This window comes from Cydia splendana, chromosome 17, assembly GCF_910591565.1.
Source record: "Cydia splendana chromosome 17, ilCydSple1.2, whole genome shotgun sequence".
Taxonomy (NCBI): domain Eukaryota; kingdom Metazoa; phylum Arthropoda; class Insecta; order Lepidoptera; family Tortricidae; genus Cydia; species Cydia splendana.
Genome location: NC_085976.1, coordinates 11,610,016 through 11,629,079, shown reverse-complemented (window position 1 = coordinate 11,629,079; position 19,064 = coordinate 11,610,016). Strand labels below are relative to the sequence as shown.

The 19,064-nt window shown below is 38.3% G+C and overlaps 1 protein-coding gene across 1 annotated transcript in view; it reads right to left on the bottom strand.

Annotated features, from left to right (window-relative positions):
• The window catches only part of LOC134798974 (phorbol ester/diacylglycerol-binding protein unc-13-like), a 140,059-nt gene extending 122,632 nt beyond the window's left edge, over nt 1-17,427 (bottom strand). The window contains exon 1 of the mRNA XM_063771399.1: nt 16,944-17,427. Within this exon, the coding sequence (XP_063627469.1) occupies nt 16,944-16,965 (22 nt within the window). The 5' untranslated portion in view covers nt 16,966-17,427. The remainder of the gene's footprint in view (nt 1-16,943) is intronic.
• Nucleotides 17,428-19,064: the final 1,637 nt, after the last annotated feature.

The following is a 19,064-nucleotide window of genomic DNA, read 5'->3' as shown; positions in this document are numbered from 1 at the left end:
GTGAGCGTGGTGTGTTTGTGTATTGTTATTGTAGGTGAGTTTAGTTAATATGGTATCTTTATTAGATTTTCTGTGTCTAAATATGATAGATGCATCAAGTTCTTTGATAAGAGTTTTTTTGCCTCGAAAATGGAGTGTTTTTTAAATTCATATAACCTAACTAGTCGATTGTAAATACGGGGGTATAAAAAGACAGAAAAATGGTGTGCAAATGTAGTTTTGACTGCTGTTACGGGAATTTTAAAAATACGATTATTAAGTAGTGTGGTGTAACTTGATGAGCTAAGGACTATTTTATGTACGTACAGTGCCACCCTTATTATGTAGAGTTTCCGGACACTAAGGACTTGAGCGTCATTGTATAAATCGGTTGTAGGGTACCTAATTGGTTTCCTCAAAGCGACCTTCAGCACCGCTCTTTGCGCTCTTTCTATTTTTAGAATGATAGATGAGCTTGACCCTCCCCAGGCAAGAATGCAGTAATAAATAACGCTATAGGTTCTATTAAATGCTCTATGAGGCATGAACCGTTGCCGTTGCATTTCAGTCTACCGTCTTGACATGACATCGTTTCCGGAGTAGGTACACCTGACAAGGCGCAAGCCACGAGCGGCGACGAAACTAAGGTACAAGTTTAATGGAAGTTCTGCATAGCACCTACATTTTCATAAGTACTGATTGAATTCATTTATTAGATAAAGTATAGTGTAATTAGCTTTATTATATGGTATTCGAAAAACCGGCAGGAGTATTTCCTCGGTGAAAATTGAAAGTCGTAAAAGCTTTATTGCACAATACGGTGAATTGGTTTTATAACCCCGCACGTGTTTTCAAAGGTATAGGTACCTATTTCCAGTTGTCCCCGCCTGGCATAGATGGGACACTGCATACAAATCAATTCCATTTGCTCCCACCTCATGTATGGCGGCGGTCACGTGGGGCGGGGACAAATGGGAATACACCGTTTTCAAACAGAAGCAGCGTTTTCCTTGAACCTCGGGAATCGTATCGGACTCGAGTAAGCGTGACATCCCTTCCACGTGTTGTCAATACAGAGGGTAGTAAAGTTTTGTCTTCAATTTCTTGTCTCAAGTTGAGCCGCCTAATACAGTCAGCAGCAGAAGTTGCTAAGCGGGCGAGGTGTTCAAAATTACTTTGACACGCTCTTATTCTCTTAACAATAAAGTCGCGTCAAGATCATTTTGAACGCCCGCTTAGCAACTACTGCTGCTGACTGTTCCTATCAAAATGGCACGTTTATATTTTCAATCGTTTCGTGTTGTTGTTTTGTTATTGAAATTAGCAACAAAAACTAATTTAAAATTTTATCTTTTTTTATTTAACTAGTTAAGCATTCGAATATTTAATTGTGTCTATAAATTCATATAAGAACATCGTGTTGCAAATACGTAGAAAACTAGAAATTCAAATATTTATGTAGATGTAAGTTAATAGGTAGGTACTCGTAGATTGACTCACGAAACGAATACTACAATAATAGTGTTTGACGTTTAATTTTGTGTAATTGACGTGCTTTAGATTCAGATAAAAGGATTTCTAATTACCTTAAAGGTCTCTGCCCACTACACTGTATCATACCATGACCGTGCTGTGAACGTATCAGGCACGGAATGTAACGTGATACGGGCTACTATGCCCAATACACCGTGTCCACATCGTTTCACACATAACGGGTTTAGTGCCCTTAGCAACCGCGTATCATCCCCATAGCATCCGCCTATAATCCCCGTAGCATCCGCGTTTAATCCCCTCAGTACCCGCGTTTTATTCGCGTGAGCAAGACTCGTCAGAAAGAGCGAGCGAATAGTAGACTGGCAAGAGCGAGTAAGAAATATGGCAACGCGTTTATAACGGGCTTAGAACGGTAACCATAAGCGGTTATAACCCGTATGCTCACCGTTTCGCCGCCTGCACGCACCGGTCTGGCAACGTTATTTATTTATCGTATGGCATTACAGTTACTGGATTCAATTTCATTATTAATCTAGAGATTGAGGTTGGCACTCAAGCGTTTCGGCACCGGCAAAATATCCTCGCCGACAATTTTTGACGGTCCGTGCATGGCACGCGACGGGTATGGTCGGTGACGGAACGGGCTAGTGGGCATAGTCTCATACTTTTTAATACAAATAATATTTTTTTGCCTGACACGTTCCTACTACGGTCATGGTATGATACGGTCTAGTGGGCAGAGACCTTTACCGTTTTTATATAATTTTGTCATATTAATAACTTTCATTTTAGGTCATGCTGTTTTCGTATTTTTCAACACGACTGTATTATGTCAGTGAAACAATATTTGTCTAATACTATTACATATTTAAGTCTGATGCCATTCATTCTAATCCTAAATTACAGGTTCTGGACTGAAATTATTAGATGCCCACCGGTCGAAAATTGAGCAACAACTCCGTTTCGAAGCTCATAATGTTAACTGACATTTCCTTTTGTTTACGACTTAGAATACTTTATAACAATTTTTTATTTTTATTTTTTTATGCTTAGAGTTATCAGTACACATGGTACGTATCTAACTAACGGCGCGATTCGGGAAATGAATTAGAGATTCACTAGATATGAAATAGTAAAGATATGTGACGTGCCACGGAAAGGGTACCTTATGGCGGCTGGCGCTTACACTATTTTTAACGCCGCTCCAATATTCCAATAATGGTACCTTTTGTCGTGAAACGTCACATATCTTTACTATTTCATATCTAGTGAATCTCTAATTCATTTCCCGAATCGCGTCGTAACTATTTAGTTTCGGCTCGATTCGGAAAATGAATTAGATTTCTACTAGACTTCAACAAGTTACGATACGGATAATGTAAAGATATTTGTAAGATAGATATGTCAAATTTGACGTTTCCGCGATTCTGGAGGTCCTCTTGAACGATTTCGACAAGTTATGACTTAGATATCCAAGTCACATCTAGTCGATATCTAATGTAGATCTAGTTGATCTCTAAATCGTCTCAAGATCTTGTGATTATCTCGAAATCCGAATAGGCCTGTTTGTTGTGAGCCGATCTCTCGAACATGTATGAACAAGATCGGCTCACTTTATATTTCGTCAACTTTAAAACCATCGCCAAGCACGTTGTCACTTGTCACACACACCCTAATATTGTATGTGTCAATGTGAGCTTCCCTTATGTAGGTGACGCTCGAGCCTGCATACGTGATGCTTGCATAACACCGCTACTTTGCGCCCACGGCAATGCAAGATGGTAATTATTCCGTTGTAATAAGGTAGCATTTACGACGGGCTGAATAATTAGAGACAAGTACCACAGAGGCGGTCAATTTAGATCTTTCAGCTATAAATACTAATATTTCGGTAGGTAGGTACTAGTATCATACACCCATGTGCAAGTTGCGGAAACATAAGAAGATTCCATTTTACGTTTCAGAAAGTTTCTATCCCCATACAAAAATGTGAGGAATTTTCTGAAATTACATTATCAACTATGTTAGTGGCACGACTAAATTTTGGTTCAAGCATAATAATAAGTTATCATAATTATGAAAAGGCATCAATATTGTTTGCAATTTTTTTAAACTAAACTTAAAAAGTAGATTGATACTTTTAAGACGAAAGCGAGTACCTACCTATCTATCGTTAGGTAACAGATTTATATAATTTAAAGGCATAATTTGTAAAGTGTAACTGCTGTTGAAGCCTACAAAATGATGACATACCGTTTTGTAAACTCAGTTCTTTTTTCGTTAAAAGTTATTAGGGTCTTAATTGGACTATTTGTGGGATTTAAACTTCGTACATGAATCACAAAGTGAAGCTAATAAAAAGTTTGAAATTAGGAAAATGTACCGCTCCCCCCATTTCTCACGGCCCCGTAATGTAACTTCCACGATATAATCAATCAACGTCACGAATACACGAGAAGGGTTCAATTATTGAGATTGCGAAATACCTTCACATATCACAACTGTGAGAGTTTTCGGAAGTTTACAAGCGATTAGAATATCTAGATCCGAAAGAATGCCGAAATAGAACATCTGATAGCCGAGCCGAATATAATAGGTGAGACCAAAGCGCATCGTCTCCGCTGGCTTGGCCACCTCGAAAGGATGGGTGAAGATTGGGCAGCCAAAAGGGCCTACTTCGGTCGACCAATAGGGCGCCGTCCTGTTGGTCATCCTAAATACCGTTGGGCAGATAGAGTGGAGGCAGATCTCCGTGAGCTCGGCGTCGGCGAAAGCTGGCGAGATACCGCTCTGGACCGATCAAAGTGTCGTACTCTTGTGTTGGAGGCCAAGACTCATTTTGGGTCACGGCGCCAACCAAGTAAGTTAGGTTAGGTACAAACAGCAACACTCCTAACTGTACATCGGTGGACCTTATTACAAAAGGCATAACGTCCACCTATGTACAGTTAACAGTGTGGGCGATGGTACTTTAACCCCTCGTATGTCGGGACGTGGATCCGTGCAGTAAGTATTGAATTCTAATTAATTATTAATTGGAGCTTATTAACCTACTATCTGCTTAAAGAGGTTGAGTAAGGTCGTGCATAACGAATTTTTTCGCACTGCGTTGTGTACCTAAGGTATTACTGCAAATGACTGTAGGTACCTAGTCTGTGACATATCGTTCACAAATGTGTATACATTTTTTCACCTTATTGCAATGGATTAAGGTGTAAAAATGTAATCTACATATTATTTATAAACTCGACTGTATCCACAGAGAGGCAATCGCCCCAAGGGATTCTCATAGTTCCAAATGGCCCTTTTGGGATGCTATTTTTTACACTACTAGGATCAAGCCAAGACAAATAGTTCTATTTTTAGTATCTATAGATCTACATACCCTTGTGGGGTTTGTATTTTGTCTTATAAATGTTCCGTCGTAGTGTCAAAACTGAAGTGCCCATTTTGATGGATGAGGTGTCAATCGATATTATGTTTTTTCACCTCAGCAGCTCGAACAAGGGTACTTTGCTTCTTAAAAACAGTGAGCAAAATGCGATTTTGCTCACTGAGTCATTTTGTCTCACTCAGTGAGCAAAATCGCATTTTGCTCACTGAGTTGACTCATTCAGTGAGCAAAATGCGATTTTGCTCACTGAGTGAGACAAAATGACATTCAAGTGACCTTTATAGTCAAATGTCATTTCAACATGCGGGGTCTAATACAAGTTCGATACTTGGGTTCTATTATCTCTGTCCCTCTAGGTATGTTCTCACCGCTTAGGGTGAAAAATTTTGTGTACTACACGAGATCAAAGTTATTTACATCTCGTGCGCTTTTGAATCCCTTACTACGCTCAAGATTCTAAATTAGATTCACTCGCTTCTATTATAGAATCTTTCGCTTGCACGGGACTCAAAATAAGCACTCGAAGAAATATCAAACTTTGATCTCTTGTTGTACAAATAACTATTGTGCCCCTCGCAAGGCTTCATAACCAGCTTCTGAAAACGAATAGGTTTTGTATTCTGTACGATAAAAAATCGTAACCTCATTATAGTATTTTTCGAACCTTGTTGTTATGACAAGATAATAGAGGAAGTTACTACTCAGATATTAATAAAAAGGAAATTCAGTGGTTTTTTGATGTGAAAATTATTTTTCTAGAAATCTTTTTGAAAGCCTCTTTGAGCCGAGCGCCTTTTATTAACAACATTGGGATTTACAATTGAACTGAGGAATGGAAGTAGGACAATGAAAATACAACGAAATATCGGTGCTTATTACGTAACTACACGGTACCTACACTATACAGGTTGATTCATGAGACGTGAGCAGGACTAATCCTGCTCACTCAGTAACTGATAATTGATCGATCGCCGTCGTATTTAGGTGAAACAACCACACTTTTTCCTATTTTTTAACTTTTTAGTGAGGACAAATTTAATTCTCTACAATCATGGTTACCCTACAAGACCTAATTAATAAACATAAAACCTCTTTAAAGTCTCGACCGTAATGACAGCATTTTGATTACGAAGAAAATAAACTGTCAAACTTGAGTGAGATACGAGTTTTCAAAAGTAACCAGACCGTGATGACATTCAATTTGACACAGAATATTCTAATTTTAGGGTGACCATGCAAGTCGTAAATAAATTAATACCTTTTTTTTTCAACACGACTAGAAAATTAACGTTAACCTCACTAATACTCATACGAAACAGTTGCTTATAATTTACGAAATGCGCAGTGTTAGCCCTGCTCACGTCTCCTGAATCACCCTGTATATTAAATATATTAAGAACGGGTCACTCACGAATTTTAAGTCGAAAAACGCTCGACATGTTTCACTCCGTACTCGTGAGTGACCTGTACGACTACCATCAGTTTTGACATTGACATATACGCTCACGTCTACGTAGCTTACTTTCTATGCGTCTCGCTCGTACTCGCATATAAGTGCAAGCGAGATGTACAGAAAGTAAATTACGTAGACGTGAGCGTTATGTCAATGTCAAAACTGGTGGTAGACGTACCGTTCTTAATATAATTTAAATTCGTCGGCCTAAGTCGCAAACCTCGTAACTCCTCCGGGGGAGTTACGGAGTTTGTAGGCCGACGTAATATGTCTGTGTCTCACGGAAGTTTATTAAAATTGTTATTAAAATTGCACGGTACACTATTTAGAACAGTAATTTACATTTTGCATAGGTACATTAGGTACTTATCATGTTTATTTTTATTTTAGAAGGTAGGGTAACAATGAACAGTACTTTTGTATGCCAACCCAAGATGCCCATTGGTCGACAAGTATTTCAAACGAACGCTAAGTTTAACCCGTGGAGCGCCATTTAAAATCTAAATGCGATTTCCGACTTATGCATAAGTGACGCTTGTTTGGAATAGCTTGTGTAAAGCTAAAGAGGATATCCCCCATAAATTAATTGACTTACTGAATAATTCTACTGCTGTATAACTTTCGTGAATTATTCTTTAAATCGTACATTCTATTAAGTACGTACCAACGTGAGCGGGGCACGCTAATTATGTCTCGAGTCTGGATTTAACGAAACGAGAAAACGATGTATTTCGAGTTCGCTGGAAATAGTTTTATTATTAAGTAGGTAGATTCTAAATTATCTGGTCGGAATCCAAATTTGGGGCAAAAAAAATGTAAGCTAATTTCCATTTAGTTACGGAAAATTGCATACGTTTTCCGTAACTCAGTGGAAGATTTTGTAGGACATACGGTAAAATTGCGCTAATGTTTTACAGAATAAGGAACTCTATCTATCCACAAAACTTTATCAAAATCGGAGAAAAATGAAAAAACCGGCCAAGTGCCAGTCGGACTGGCGCACGAATAATTCCATGCCATTACGCAAAAAACGGCAAAAAAAAACGCGTTTGTTGTATGGGAGCCCCACTTAAATGTTTATTTTATTCTGTTTTTAGTATTTGTTGTTATAGCGGCAGCAGAAATACATCATTTATGAAAATTTCAAATGTCTAGGATCACGGCTGAGATACACAGCCTCGTGGCAGACAGACAGACAGACGGACTGTCGGACAGACGGACGGACAGCGGATTCTTAGTAATAGGCTCCCGTTTTTACCCTTTGGGTACGGAACCCCCTAGAAATGGCCTAGGTATTAAGCGTAGAGAGGCAGCATAGTAGGTACCTACATATCAGGGATGTTACGGAGCTCCGTTTCCGTTTCCGTTAAGGCGGAACTTCCGTTTGGTATTACACATCCGTTTCTGTTCCGGTTCCGTTATGTTTGAAACGGAAGTTATAACGGATGTCAATGCTTCGCGCGGTGGCGGCGTACATCAAAAACAAACAGGTTCATACCAGTCATTCGCTCATCGCCCCACTTGCCACGTGCTACGCTAATTTGTTGTTTGTTTGTATACTTTGTTTTATTCGTGTTATTAAAATTAAAATCGTATGTGTTCTGTTGTGTACCGACTTCTGACTGTGCGTAGTGTGTAGGGTTGCCAGATCGAAAGGCGCTGTTATCGGGAAAAAATGACAATTTTTCGGGATTTTGGGACTTAAGTCGGGAAAAAAAACATTCAAATTAAAGTACCTAATTGTATTAAAAACAACGATATTTTACATTATTGCACCGACAGTCGGGTAAACGCGCGTGGTGCAATTCCAATAAAGGCCTGGCATAATAAAGGCTGATTAATATTTGGAATTTTTGTTTTTAATAGACCTACTCTTAACATCTCGTCCACCTATCACTCAGGCTCCGATTCTGGTTCCGGTTCCGTTTTCGGTTCCGTTTCCGTTTTCGGTTCCGTTTCCGTTAAACTAAATTGAAAACATCTGTTTCCGTTTTCGGTTCCGATAAAACCACATCCGTTACATCCCTGCTACATATGTAATATAGTAAAAACAATGTTTAGTATGCCGCTTCACAATGGGACGTTCTATTGTGACACTCAGAATGACTGTCAGCTCGCTACGGTACTGACTATGCACATCAAAGGCTCGACTTCAAAAATACATAGGAAGGCTATTCATTTCCCTGTTTCTCATTGTAACTTAAGTATGTATTTATTTACATTTTAAAATGGTGGCTTTTTTAATTACGTACCCACCCCATAAACCCATGGTAAACCCATGTAAAACACAATATATGCCTAGTAGATAAAAGATATACGAAACTCAAATTACAGCTATATAAGTATATAGGTAACGCAGCAACATAATTATAGCCCGACAAGAAGTTGTAGGTAATTATGAGGGCGCCACTTCCTACCTAACTGTCACAATTTTGACGTAAAATGCTAAAAACATGGCAACAATTTAGTATGGAATTTTTTTAGGTCCATTTTATTTAATTTCTATTATTTTATGTTGCACTATACGTGGTATAGGTACTTAATTGTTATAATCTTGATATTTGAAATAGAAATAGAAAATATTTATTCGTAAGCACAGACACAGCACAGAAAATAACATTATACAAAATATAGAAAAAACATAGGAAGGAGTGCCACGAAATGGTCACATCTGAGCGTGTTTGTGCGTTGTTCTTTCAATCATTATTTGTGTATTTGTTATTCTACTGAATTGTTAGAGTGGATGGAAATAATTACGGCGGTCTAACAGGTGGTTTATGAAAGCTCTTAATTAAACTCAATGATAAATTGCTATGCACGATTGCACGTCATCGATCGCCAGCAATATAGCTTTATAATAAATTGTATACGAGATTCTTACGACACGTGAATGTGTAAACAACCTCCCAATGTTGTACGTCACCGTACGTACGTACAGTCAGCAGCAGAAGTTGCTAAGCGGGCGAGGTGTTCAAAATTACATTGACGCGCTCTTATTCTGTTAACAATAAATTCGCGTGAAGATTATTTTGAACACCTGGCCCGCTTAGCAACTATTGCTACTTACTGTACTACAATAAAATTGCTAAAACGACTTGGGGAATACGTGCAATATAACATAATACGTGTAGTGATAACACCGGTAGCTGATTTTAGATTTAGCGAACTTTAGCGCAACCAAAAAGAATAGATAGTATAGAGGGGTCCTGTCATTGTAAATTTTGTAGTCACTGTAAATTTACTGGCATCTATCGACACACGACTAAAACTCAAAATGAAAACGTATAAAGTTATCAAAAAATGTATATATATGGATAAATGATTTTATTATTTTTATATCATTTTGATCCATGTTCATTCACTGATATATATGTGTTAAAATTGTTAAATATGAAACGGTGTCGTCACGCCATCTAGCCGAGGATAGGCTAAAGGTGTGTGCGCCATCTATTCGAGAATGACTTTCACTTGAATTCCGAGGCACGTTTTTTCCTTAGACTTTATTCGTCTTATACGAAGTTACATATGTCTTTGGCGCAACTAAGTGTATCATCCCCCGAATGGACCTTTCCAAACGGTTAATTTATGAACAGGCTAATTTAATTGGGATAATACGGCTAGTTGCTATGGCAACTACCGATCTTCGTCACATTGTTATCGTGGGTATCATTAGGTGTACTACGAAATGGACCCAGTTGGACTTGTACCTAAATTATGACCTAGACCTTCAATTAGAAGACACGTCAAGATCGCGTAGTCTTTTTCTAATGCTAAAAATAACGAGCTATAACAAGGTATGATAAATACAAGGACGTGAGAAACAATACAACATAAATGATCGAATTCAAAATTTGCTCCAGCAGAATTCAGGCCTTAAACAAGACCTCCCGTAAAACGTCGCTCGTTTCAGCTCCGTCGTAACGAACGCAGGAAAACCTATTGCACACGGGATTTCCGATAGCCATGGCGAGTAGCGAGCCTCCTCGACTAACCGAAGCAAAACCAACCTAATTGCTTTTGTAATAAAGTCGCGGATAAAACGTTTTGCTTCTTGCATTCAAACGGCTTGAGCCGAACACGTGTAACGACGTGATGATGAAATATGCACTTTCGGTAACAGAAGATTAAGTTGATATTTCCACAGCAACCTTAGATGATTCGAGATTTTAGTAGTCAAACTGTATATCCCGTTTAGTACGCCGTCTTCACATCTAAGTAGATAAAAATAATTATTAAAGTTTCTAGCAAATAAAGCGATTATATAGTATAGATTTGTATATTTCAGTCTCTAATGGTAACAAAATTAAATTCACTTGCACTGAGGTAACTTTGGAAATGGCTTTACGGCTCATAAAAAACATCTCGGGACTCGTAAATAATAACACACTTTCCACACTTGCAATGAAATGTACTAATTTATGGAAGAGCGTTGAAAGCATAACGGTAAGGCGGAGACTTTCAGTCCAGGATTTAAATTTAACAAATTGTTATGGTTTTGATAACTTTGGTCTTATCAAACAAACAAAGAAATATCTAACTTCGTATAAGACGAATAAAGTCTAAGGAAAAAACGTGCCTTGGAAATCAAGAAAAAGTCATTCTCGGATAGATGGCGCACACACCTGTCTCGGCTAGATGGCGTGAGGACACCGTTTCATATTTAACAATTTTAACACTAGATATCAGTGAATGAACATGTGTCAAAATTATATAAAAATAATAAAATCATTTATCCATATATATACATTTTTTTATAATTTTATACGTTTTCATTTTGAGTTTTAGTCGTGTGTCGATAGATGGCAGTAAATTTACTGTGACTACAAAATTTACTGTGACAGGACCCCTCTATACTATCTATTCTCTTTGATAAGACCTTTGCTGTCTTGGTGATTGGCACGCATCTCACGCACGACTTTAACTTCATTTCACATGCGCCAATCAGCGTCAGCGATCTTCAAGTTCCCATCAAAATGAGATCAAAACCGTAACGGATTGTTGAATCTGAATGAGCCTCCAGAGATCACGAACTCTGGCTTGTACCTATAGGTTTCTTGGAACTTATGTAAGTATAAGTACAAAACATCAATTGATATTTAACAACCGCTTTTTCGGTGAATTCCTTATTACTTATTAGAAATACGATATTATGGGTATACAAATTACCGATATTAAACTTTCGTGAGACATGTTTCTCGACACTCGAGCCTGAGGAAGGACCCCCGACGGGCCCGAAACATGTCGCCAATAGCGACTAAAAATTCAAGTGAGTGAAACCGTTGTTGTCGTATATACAAATTACGTTCAAATAAATTAGTAGGTAGCTAATTAAAATGTTTTGATGAAGTATTTCACGCCCACGTCGAGAATTCATAAAATGTAGGAACAATTTTTGTCATAAGTCATAACAAAATGTAAAGCGAAATTATTTGTTTGAGTCTCTTTTGAATTTTATCCATATCATCTTTTTAACATGTATAACATGTAACACGATATGTACAGTCACCTGCAATAATAATTATGTTACACAAGAAAGGTCGCAAAAATATCGGACACGATCTTATTTGTAAAGCCGACCGTGTCACATACTTTTGCGGTCTTCACAGAGTAACATATTATTGCAGGCGACTGTATTAGGATAAACTATTTTGAAAGCTGTACGGCTAACATAAGTTGGCATTGGACATTTACGCTAACGACTGCATGAACTCGATCGCACCAATAGATCAGAGCGAGCGAGATGGACTGCGATCAAGTTCACGCAACAGCTAGCGTGAACAACAAATGTCAGTTCATGGTAGGTAGCAATTAATATATATTGTCCTTTTCTGCCTATAACACAGGAAGTCCTACTTCAGGCATTTGTTAACCACTTTTATAATCATTCTTAGTCTTTAAAAACAACCACTGTTTCAATAAATTATCGATCCTTTAGTTCCGGCCTCATTAGTAATGTAGCTATACAGGGTGGCTAAATAAAATAAAAAAGCCTTTTATTCCAACTCATTACTAACTAAAGTTTACAAACTAAGGTTACATATAACTTTTTTTAATATTTATATAACACAATTTATATCTATACTTTTTATTTGAATGAGCGGACCTCCTCGTGAGTAAAGGCCTCTCCCAGGATAGTCCGCCGGTTCCTCTCTCTGCAGCCCTGACCACCGGTAAATTGGGCCTTGCCCCGCTGGCGGCACCCTAGGTTAGGTTTTTTTTTAATCGTTTTTATGTATTTTTTATTGTTTTGTAAGTGTTATTATATTCATATACCTAACTAACTAACTAACCTAACTTAAGACGAAAAATAAATAAAGAGGAATAAATATGTACTTGCATTGACATTGCAATGAACGCGCCGGTTATCATGCATATCCGCCCGCATTTCGCAGAAGTATTTAGCAATATGCGTCAATCGATAGCAGATAAGTGTGCTTTGATTAACAATTTCGATAACTGAATCGGTCAACGCCAGTACTTCACTGAATGCTTTATTGGATATTTGACCTAGACGATCTAAAAAACCGGGCAAGTGCGAGTCGGACTCGCGCACGAAGGGTTCCGTACCATAATGCAAAAAAAAAAAAAAAAACAAAAAAAAAGCAAAAAAAAAACGGTCACCCATCCAAATACTGACCACTCCCGACGTTGCTTAACTTTGGTAAAAAATCACGTTTGTTGTATGGGAGCCCCATTTAAATCTTTATTTTATTCTGTTTTTAGTATTTGTTGTTATAGCGGCAACAGAAATACATCATCTGTGAAAATTTCAACTGTCTAGCTATCACGGTTCGTGAGATACAGCCTGGTGACAGACGGACGGACGGACGGACGGACGGACGGACAGCGAAGTCTTAGTAATAGGGTCCCGTTTTACCCTTTGGGTACGGAACCCTAAAAAAAAAAAAGATAATACAAATTCGATAGAGTCTGTGCGGAAAGAGAAGAGTCTTAGAATGTATTGGGCCCCATACATTCCACGACTCTTGTCTTTCCGCACAGACTCTAGTGACGTTGTTTCGAACAAAGTGACAATTTAACTGTCTTACTTGTAAGCGGGGTATTATCAACCAAGGGAGCGTAACAAAGTCGCAACTGGACAAGGAAAGCATTAGCAATAAAGAAAATGCTTCCAAACTTTCTTGTTTAAGGGCTCGAAAAAAAATTGTCGTCAAGAGGGACTCGACACGCATTTAAGTTGAGAACCCCTGCCCTGCTGGCATTAGCAACCTATTGTATACATGGTGTTGGTGGGTATGGGCTAAAATCGTTCCTGTATGTACCTGTTTACCAAAGGTTAGATATTTAGGAACATATTTTAGTGTTACGTAGAAAAAATGTAAGAAACTGTTGCAAATCTAAATGCATTAAATACGTTGAACGTTGATTATAAATTTATAATAGAATTCCTCTAATATTGCATTCTAATGTTATACATTTAATCGGCTAATAATTTAATAAACAATAATAATAACAATTCTTTATTTTGTTAATAACATTAAGCTTTAACACTGTGTTAGTGAACTTAGTAACTATGTATTTCATTAATTTGGCCCCGATTTATATGTATAGACCGTACGAGGTTTTTTCTCTTGCTCACAATCGGAGTAAAAAACGAGTTTACAACACCGTCATAAAACTTTTTTATGACATTGTTGTACAATACACTATTTTGCAATAAACATTGACCGTTCGAGTTTAGTTGTAGGAAGTTGTAGGTAGCCTCAGAGTTTTGTACACGTGCAAGCTTATTGCTAAAGTTATACAATGTGTGGTTAACATGGAGAGAATAGCAATACATGTGTTGGCAATGAACCGGAAAAACACGTGTCATATCTAAGTAATTAATGTTATTAAGTATTTATGTATACGGGAGTGAGATGAGATGTGTGAGATCTTAGAGCATTTAGTAACTGGAGACGCTTTGGCTGTCATTTTCTGTACAAAAGTCTGCCGATTTTTGCGGGGGAGGGGTTCGTCAAATGTATGGTTATATTACATGTCAGATAAACGTCAGTCCATACAAAAGTTTGCACAATTGTGCAAAGTTTTCGGCAGAGCGGTAAGCTCTTAAAGGCAACTCCGATTATTAAATGCCCTAAGGTTGAGATGTTTCAGCAGAAATAATAACTGGATCTCTTTTCACTTAAATGATCTTACTTCACTTACAATTTATTACATAGCTAAAGATTCTCCAGACCCCGGCCACAGTGTAAAAAGTAACAGTTAACAGTGGACGGACGCCTTTGATGTTAGCGTAAATTCCGACACCGCACAAGAACACACTGGGTTGTCACACACTTTTACACAACTGCCCAAAATAATATAATATGTGACAATTAAAGACACGCTAGCCCTGTAAGTTAGTACCGCACTACTAACAATGGCTATGTATGCAGCTCGGGTACATGCGACCCACCCGCACACCTGACACGATTGCACTGTCTAGACGGTCTCGTCGAATTACTGTAAAGGGGCCCACTGATTAACAGTCCGCCGGACGGTATCGGCCTGTCAGTTGTTCAGAACTGTCAAAATTTTGTTCTAACTGACAGGCCGATACCGTCCTGCGGACTGTTAATCAGTGGGCCCCTTAATGTTTTATAGAATGTGCCCCGGCCAACCGAACACAGAGCTTTTATAAAATCTTTAAAGGCTAACTTTAGTTGCAGTACTAAAGTTGCAGTACTCGTACTTACTAGGTACTCGTTTACGGACTTTAAAGAACCATGTTTTTGAAAATTGACTCCTCTTCATTTTTCCAGGTCTCTTCACTTGAAAAGACAGAACCTTATCATTATTTTATACAATAAAACGAACATATTGGAAAGTAGATTCTCTTCTTGGTCGCATCCATCATGACTGATGATCGTGGTTGGTGGGTTTTGTTTGTGGGTGGGAAAGTAGATTAAAAGCGAGATAAAAACAAGATTGTTATCACTATAATCGATTAACAGTAAACTGATGATGATAGGCATCTTTTGTTATTGGTTATAGTTAGTCGAACGTTGGGATTAATGCGCCCGTCTCTTTTTAATTGGTAGTACAAGAGAGTGAAAGAAAAGTTATAGACAACCCAACTGACCGAAAAATATTTTCGAGAATACGTTACCAGTATCACATTTTATGTCAGTGTCAAATGTGACGTTTCTTCAAACAGAAACGTCACTTTTGACACTGACACATCTAATCTATATCGCTTCTAGATTTATTAATTGACGTATATTTAAGTTCGAATCGGGCAGAGAGACAGACCTCTCAGACACAACCGGCGATGTACGCCTATCATCGTGAAATAATCGGTATTCACCGGCTTGTGGTTGTCGGACGAGTATTTTACACAAAGTATCAGCGAAGGCGACATGAAACACGAGGCAGGCAATCTCGGTTCTGGTCGCACTAGACTTGAGACAGTCGAAATCTGGATGAAGACTTATTGATACCATGATAACAATTATTGAAATTGAAATAACAAATTTACTCAATTTCTTAACACAGAGGTAGACTTAGACCAAGCGAACTCTGCAGCGAATTTGATAGCACAGAGCGGAGCGGGGAAGTGTTATCAACTTATCATTAACCGTCAAAAGTCTATGAAATTATGACTTTTAAAATAACACTTCCACGCTCAGTGCTATCAAAGTCGCTGCAGCTTTAGCTTGGTCGAACTCTACACATAATAAAGTCAACAATGTAGTCACATAACCCAAATATATTTGGTAAACAAAACCGTTATCCAACTTACATAATACCCTTCGTTCTTTTACGAATGAGGAAAACGCCAAAAGGATTATTTGAAGTATTATATCAAATTATGTTACCTACATTCGTTACTTCTGAAACCAGTCAACCGCATCGGGACATGACATGAATTTTCACTTAAACATTTAGGTGGTTTAAACCATGAAATATTCACGCTATTTATCATAGCGAAGAATTCTTGCCTTAAAATAAGAAGGAAACTGTAGCAACGGTCCTATTTATATGTCGGTTCAATGAAATTATTCGTGACAAAATTAAATGTATACATCGTGAGGAAGTCGAAACCTTCTACTGGAGCAGATACAACTTTTAGAATACCTACTCAATCCATTTGCCTACAAAAATTGTTGTGTTTTGTTCGCAACATCAATCCATCCTTAAAACATCCGAGGAATTTCCAAAATGATAAATATATATAGACTAATTCAGTCACAACTAGAAGTACCGACACACATTTCCTTTTACTTCGGATTTTATTAACCACTAACAAAACCATTTGCTGTGTGCATCCAGTTTAATCCAAATAGACAAAACAAAACATCACGTAGGTAGCCTTCGTTCACGGGCAATTTTAATGCGAGCACTCAAGGCTTTAGCCTGGGTAATAACTTTCCTATAAATACCGTACAAAACACTACACAAGACTTAAGTTAACCGTTGACTTACTGTAACCTGGAGTGCCTGCTTGAATTCATGAAACAGAATAATGCACAACGCATCCTGCAGCTATTTCGATCCATTGGGCCTGAGGTATTCCTCTGTTAGTGTTTTCCTGCACTAAAAGCAAAACATAGCTCTCAAGATTCACAGGCCAAGCGGGCACTCCAGGTTGGAAACGGCGAGTGATTTGAGAGGTGCTACCTGTGACGCTGAGCAAAGACATGGTGAGGCTCTTGTCTTTGGAGCTGGCTTGGCCCGTCGACCCGGGGCGGTCGGCGGGGCCGCCGCCTCACCGGCCGCCGCGGGGCGGCATATTTTGACTCGCGCGCCCGATTCACGCGGGCCGGCGACCGACTGACGCCCGGCTACTCGCCACCGGCCGCGCAAGCGTACTACGCTACACTCTGACATCACCGGCACCGGATTATTTTCGCCCGGAGAGGTAAATACCCTCACATCGATCGGACCCGGTTAAACTTGATGCAATTATTGCACTGTCCTGGGCCTGCTCATGCAGTTCTCATGGTTGGTACACTGACCCTTATCCGGCCCTGAAATTGGGTCATCCCTTCTCTTGTATTGACGTTTTCTGTTCAGTGACTTGCAATGATTCAGTGTACTTGAACACCATAACTTGAGTAGTGTTAACTTATGTAGGTCGCGTTAGGTTAGGTTTAAGTATTTATAAAAGCAGTTTTTGGACTGGTGTATACCAGGCGTACCACTGAATTGATTAAAACATATACTATAGAGTATTATAGACTCGTTATTATGTCAATGCAACTGCTAAGAATTAAAAAAAGAGATTCTCTTGTTAAAGTTGTTTGGTTGTTTGGGTAATAACATAAGATCGGCTAGCTACCTTGTAGGTATGTTAGATAGTACCTACCTATAAAAACATAATAAGGAATAAAGAATATAAAATTAAATATGATTCTTAATTTTTCATAGTAAGTACAGACTAACTATACTGTGCAAGTGCAATGTGCAACATTGAAGATCATAATTTTCTCACTTAATAAGAATACGAGCTATGTTTACTAACAAAAGTGTACAAGATTTAAAGAGCAAAAGGGTGGATTTCGTGAATGCTGTCCGTGATAATAAATCGTACGTTTCGTACGGATCGTAAAACAGGGTAAACAAAATTGAAATCATAGGGCACTTACCATAATTGGCGCATTTGTATTACGACTCGCGGTCACCACGCACTCCCATACTTGGTACTGTCAAACCTCCCAACTATAGTCCAGAACTAAGGACAGTCATTTACCAATGTTATTTTGGGTTTTGTTTGAGTTTTAATTTACATATACGAGTATAAACTTATTTTACTCTAGCACTACGAGTTTCAAATTATAAGTCACACCTAAAGTTAGATGCAACTGAGTGGATCGACTCATAGCTTATGGCACCCAGCCGCAAAGTTGCATCAGTTGCATGTCCACTCTATGAAAGAATTCATTTATAATGTGTTCATGTAAGTTCATAAGAATAGCTATCTATTTGTAGTGACCACGGCAATTCGATGCTTTAGGTATAATGCGTAGTCTATGGTAGCTAGTCTATGTTTGAAATATTAGGGGTTTTGTGCACAAATCACGCGAGGTGTTTTCGGCTACTTTTTGACCCCAAGAGCCCCGAGAGTCAACACACACCGGGCATGAGGTCCGATAACCGATCCACCGATTTCTTAAGAAAGTCGCACCTGGCTAGGGGAGTATCGTGAGATACGTCGTTTTTATATGGAGAGATGTCAGTCGCACAGGTTGAACTTGCGCTCGATTCAGACCTGAAAACCGTTACTTAAGTAAAGTTAATAATAACCTTTTTAAATATAAGATAAACTAATAAGGTGTTTCGGGTAATTTCATATGTCGGATAATTCCGAAAAGCAGATGATAATCACTCAAAATTAATCATAACACGACGGTTTTCGATATTCGGAATTACCCGAACACACCATTTAAATAAGAAATTATAGCGGTGGTGACTGAAATAAGAAATTCAGGTGCACGACTTTTGATCCGCGGGTAGTGGGTTTGAATTCTATTTAGCTCCTACCAATGACTGTTTTGAGACTTATACACGAAATATCATTTGATAAATTACCAATAGCTTTTCAGTAAAGGAAAACATTGCGAGGACACCTGCATACCTTGATGTAAAATCCCATAAAAGAACTCCTGTGCCTGGCAATTGAAAATATTTATATAGGCTGTGATTATTTATTTTACAAACTAATTTCCGAGCTGTTCCGCTTCGTTCAAACATTAATTTTATTATGGCTTTGATCTTTGTGATTTAAAAAGTAAATCAGGT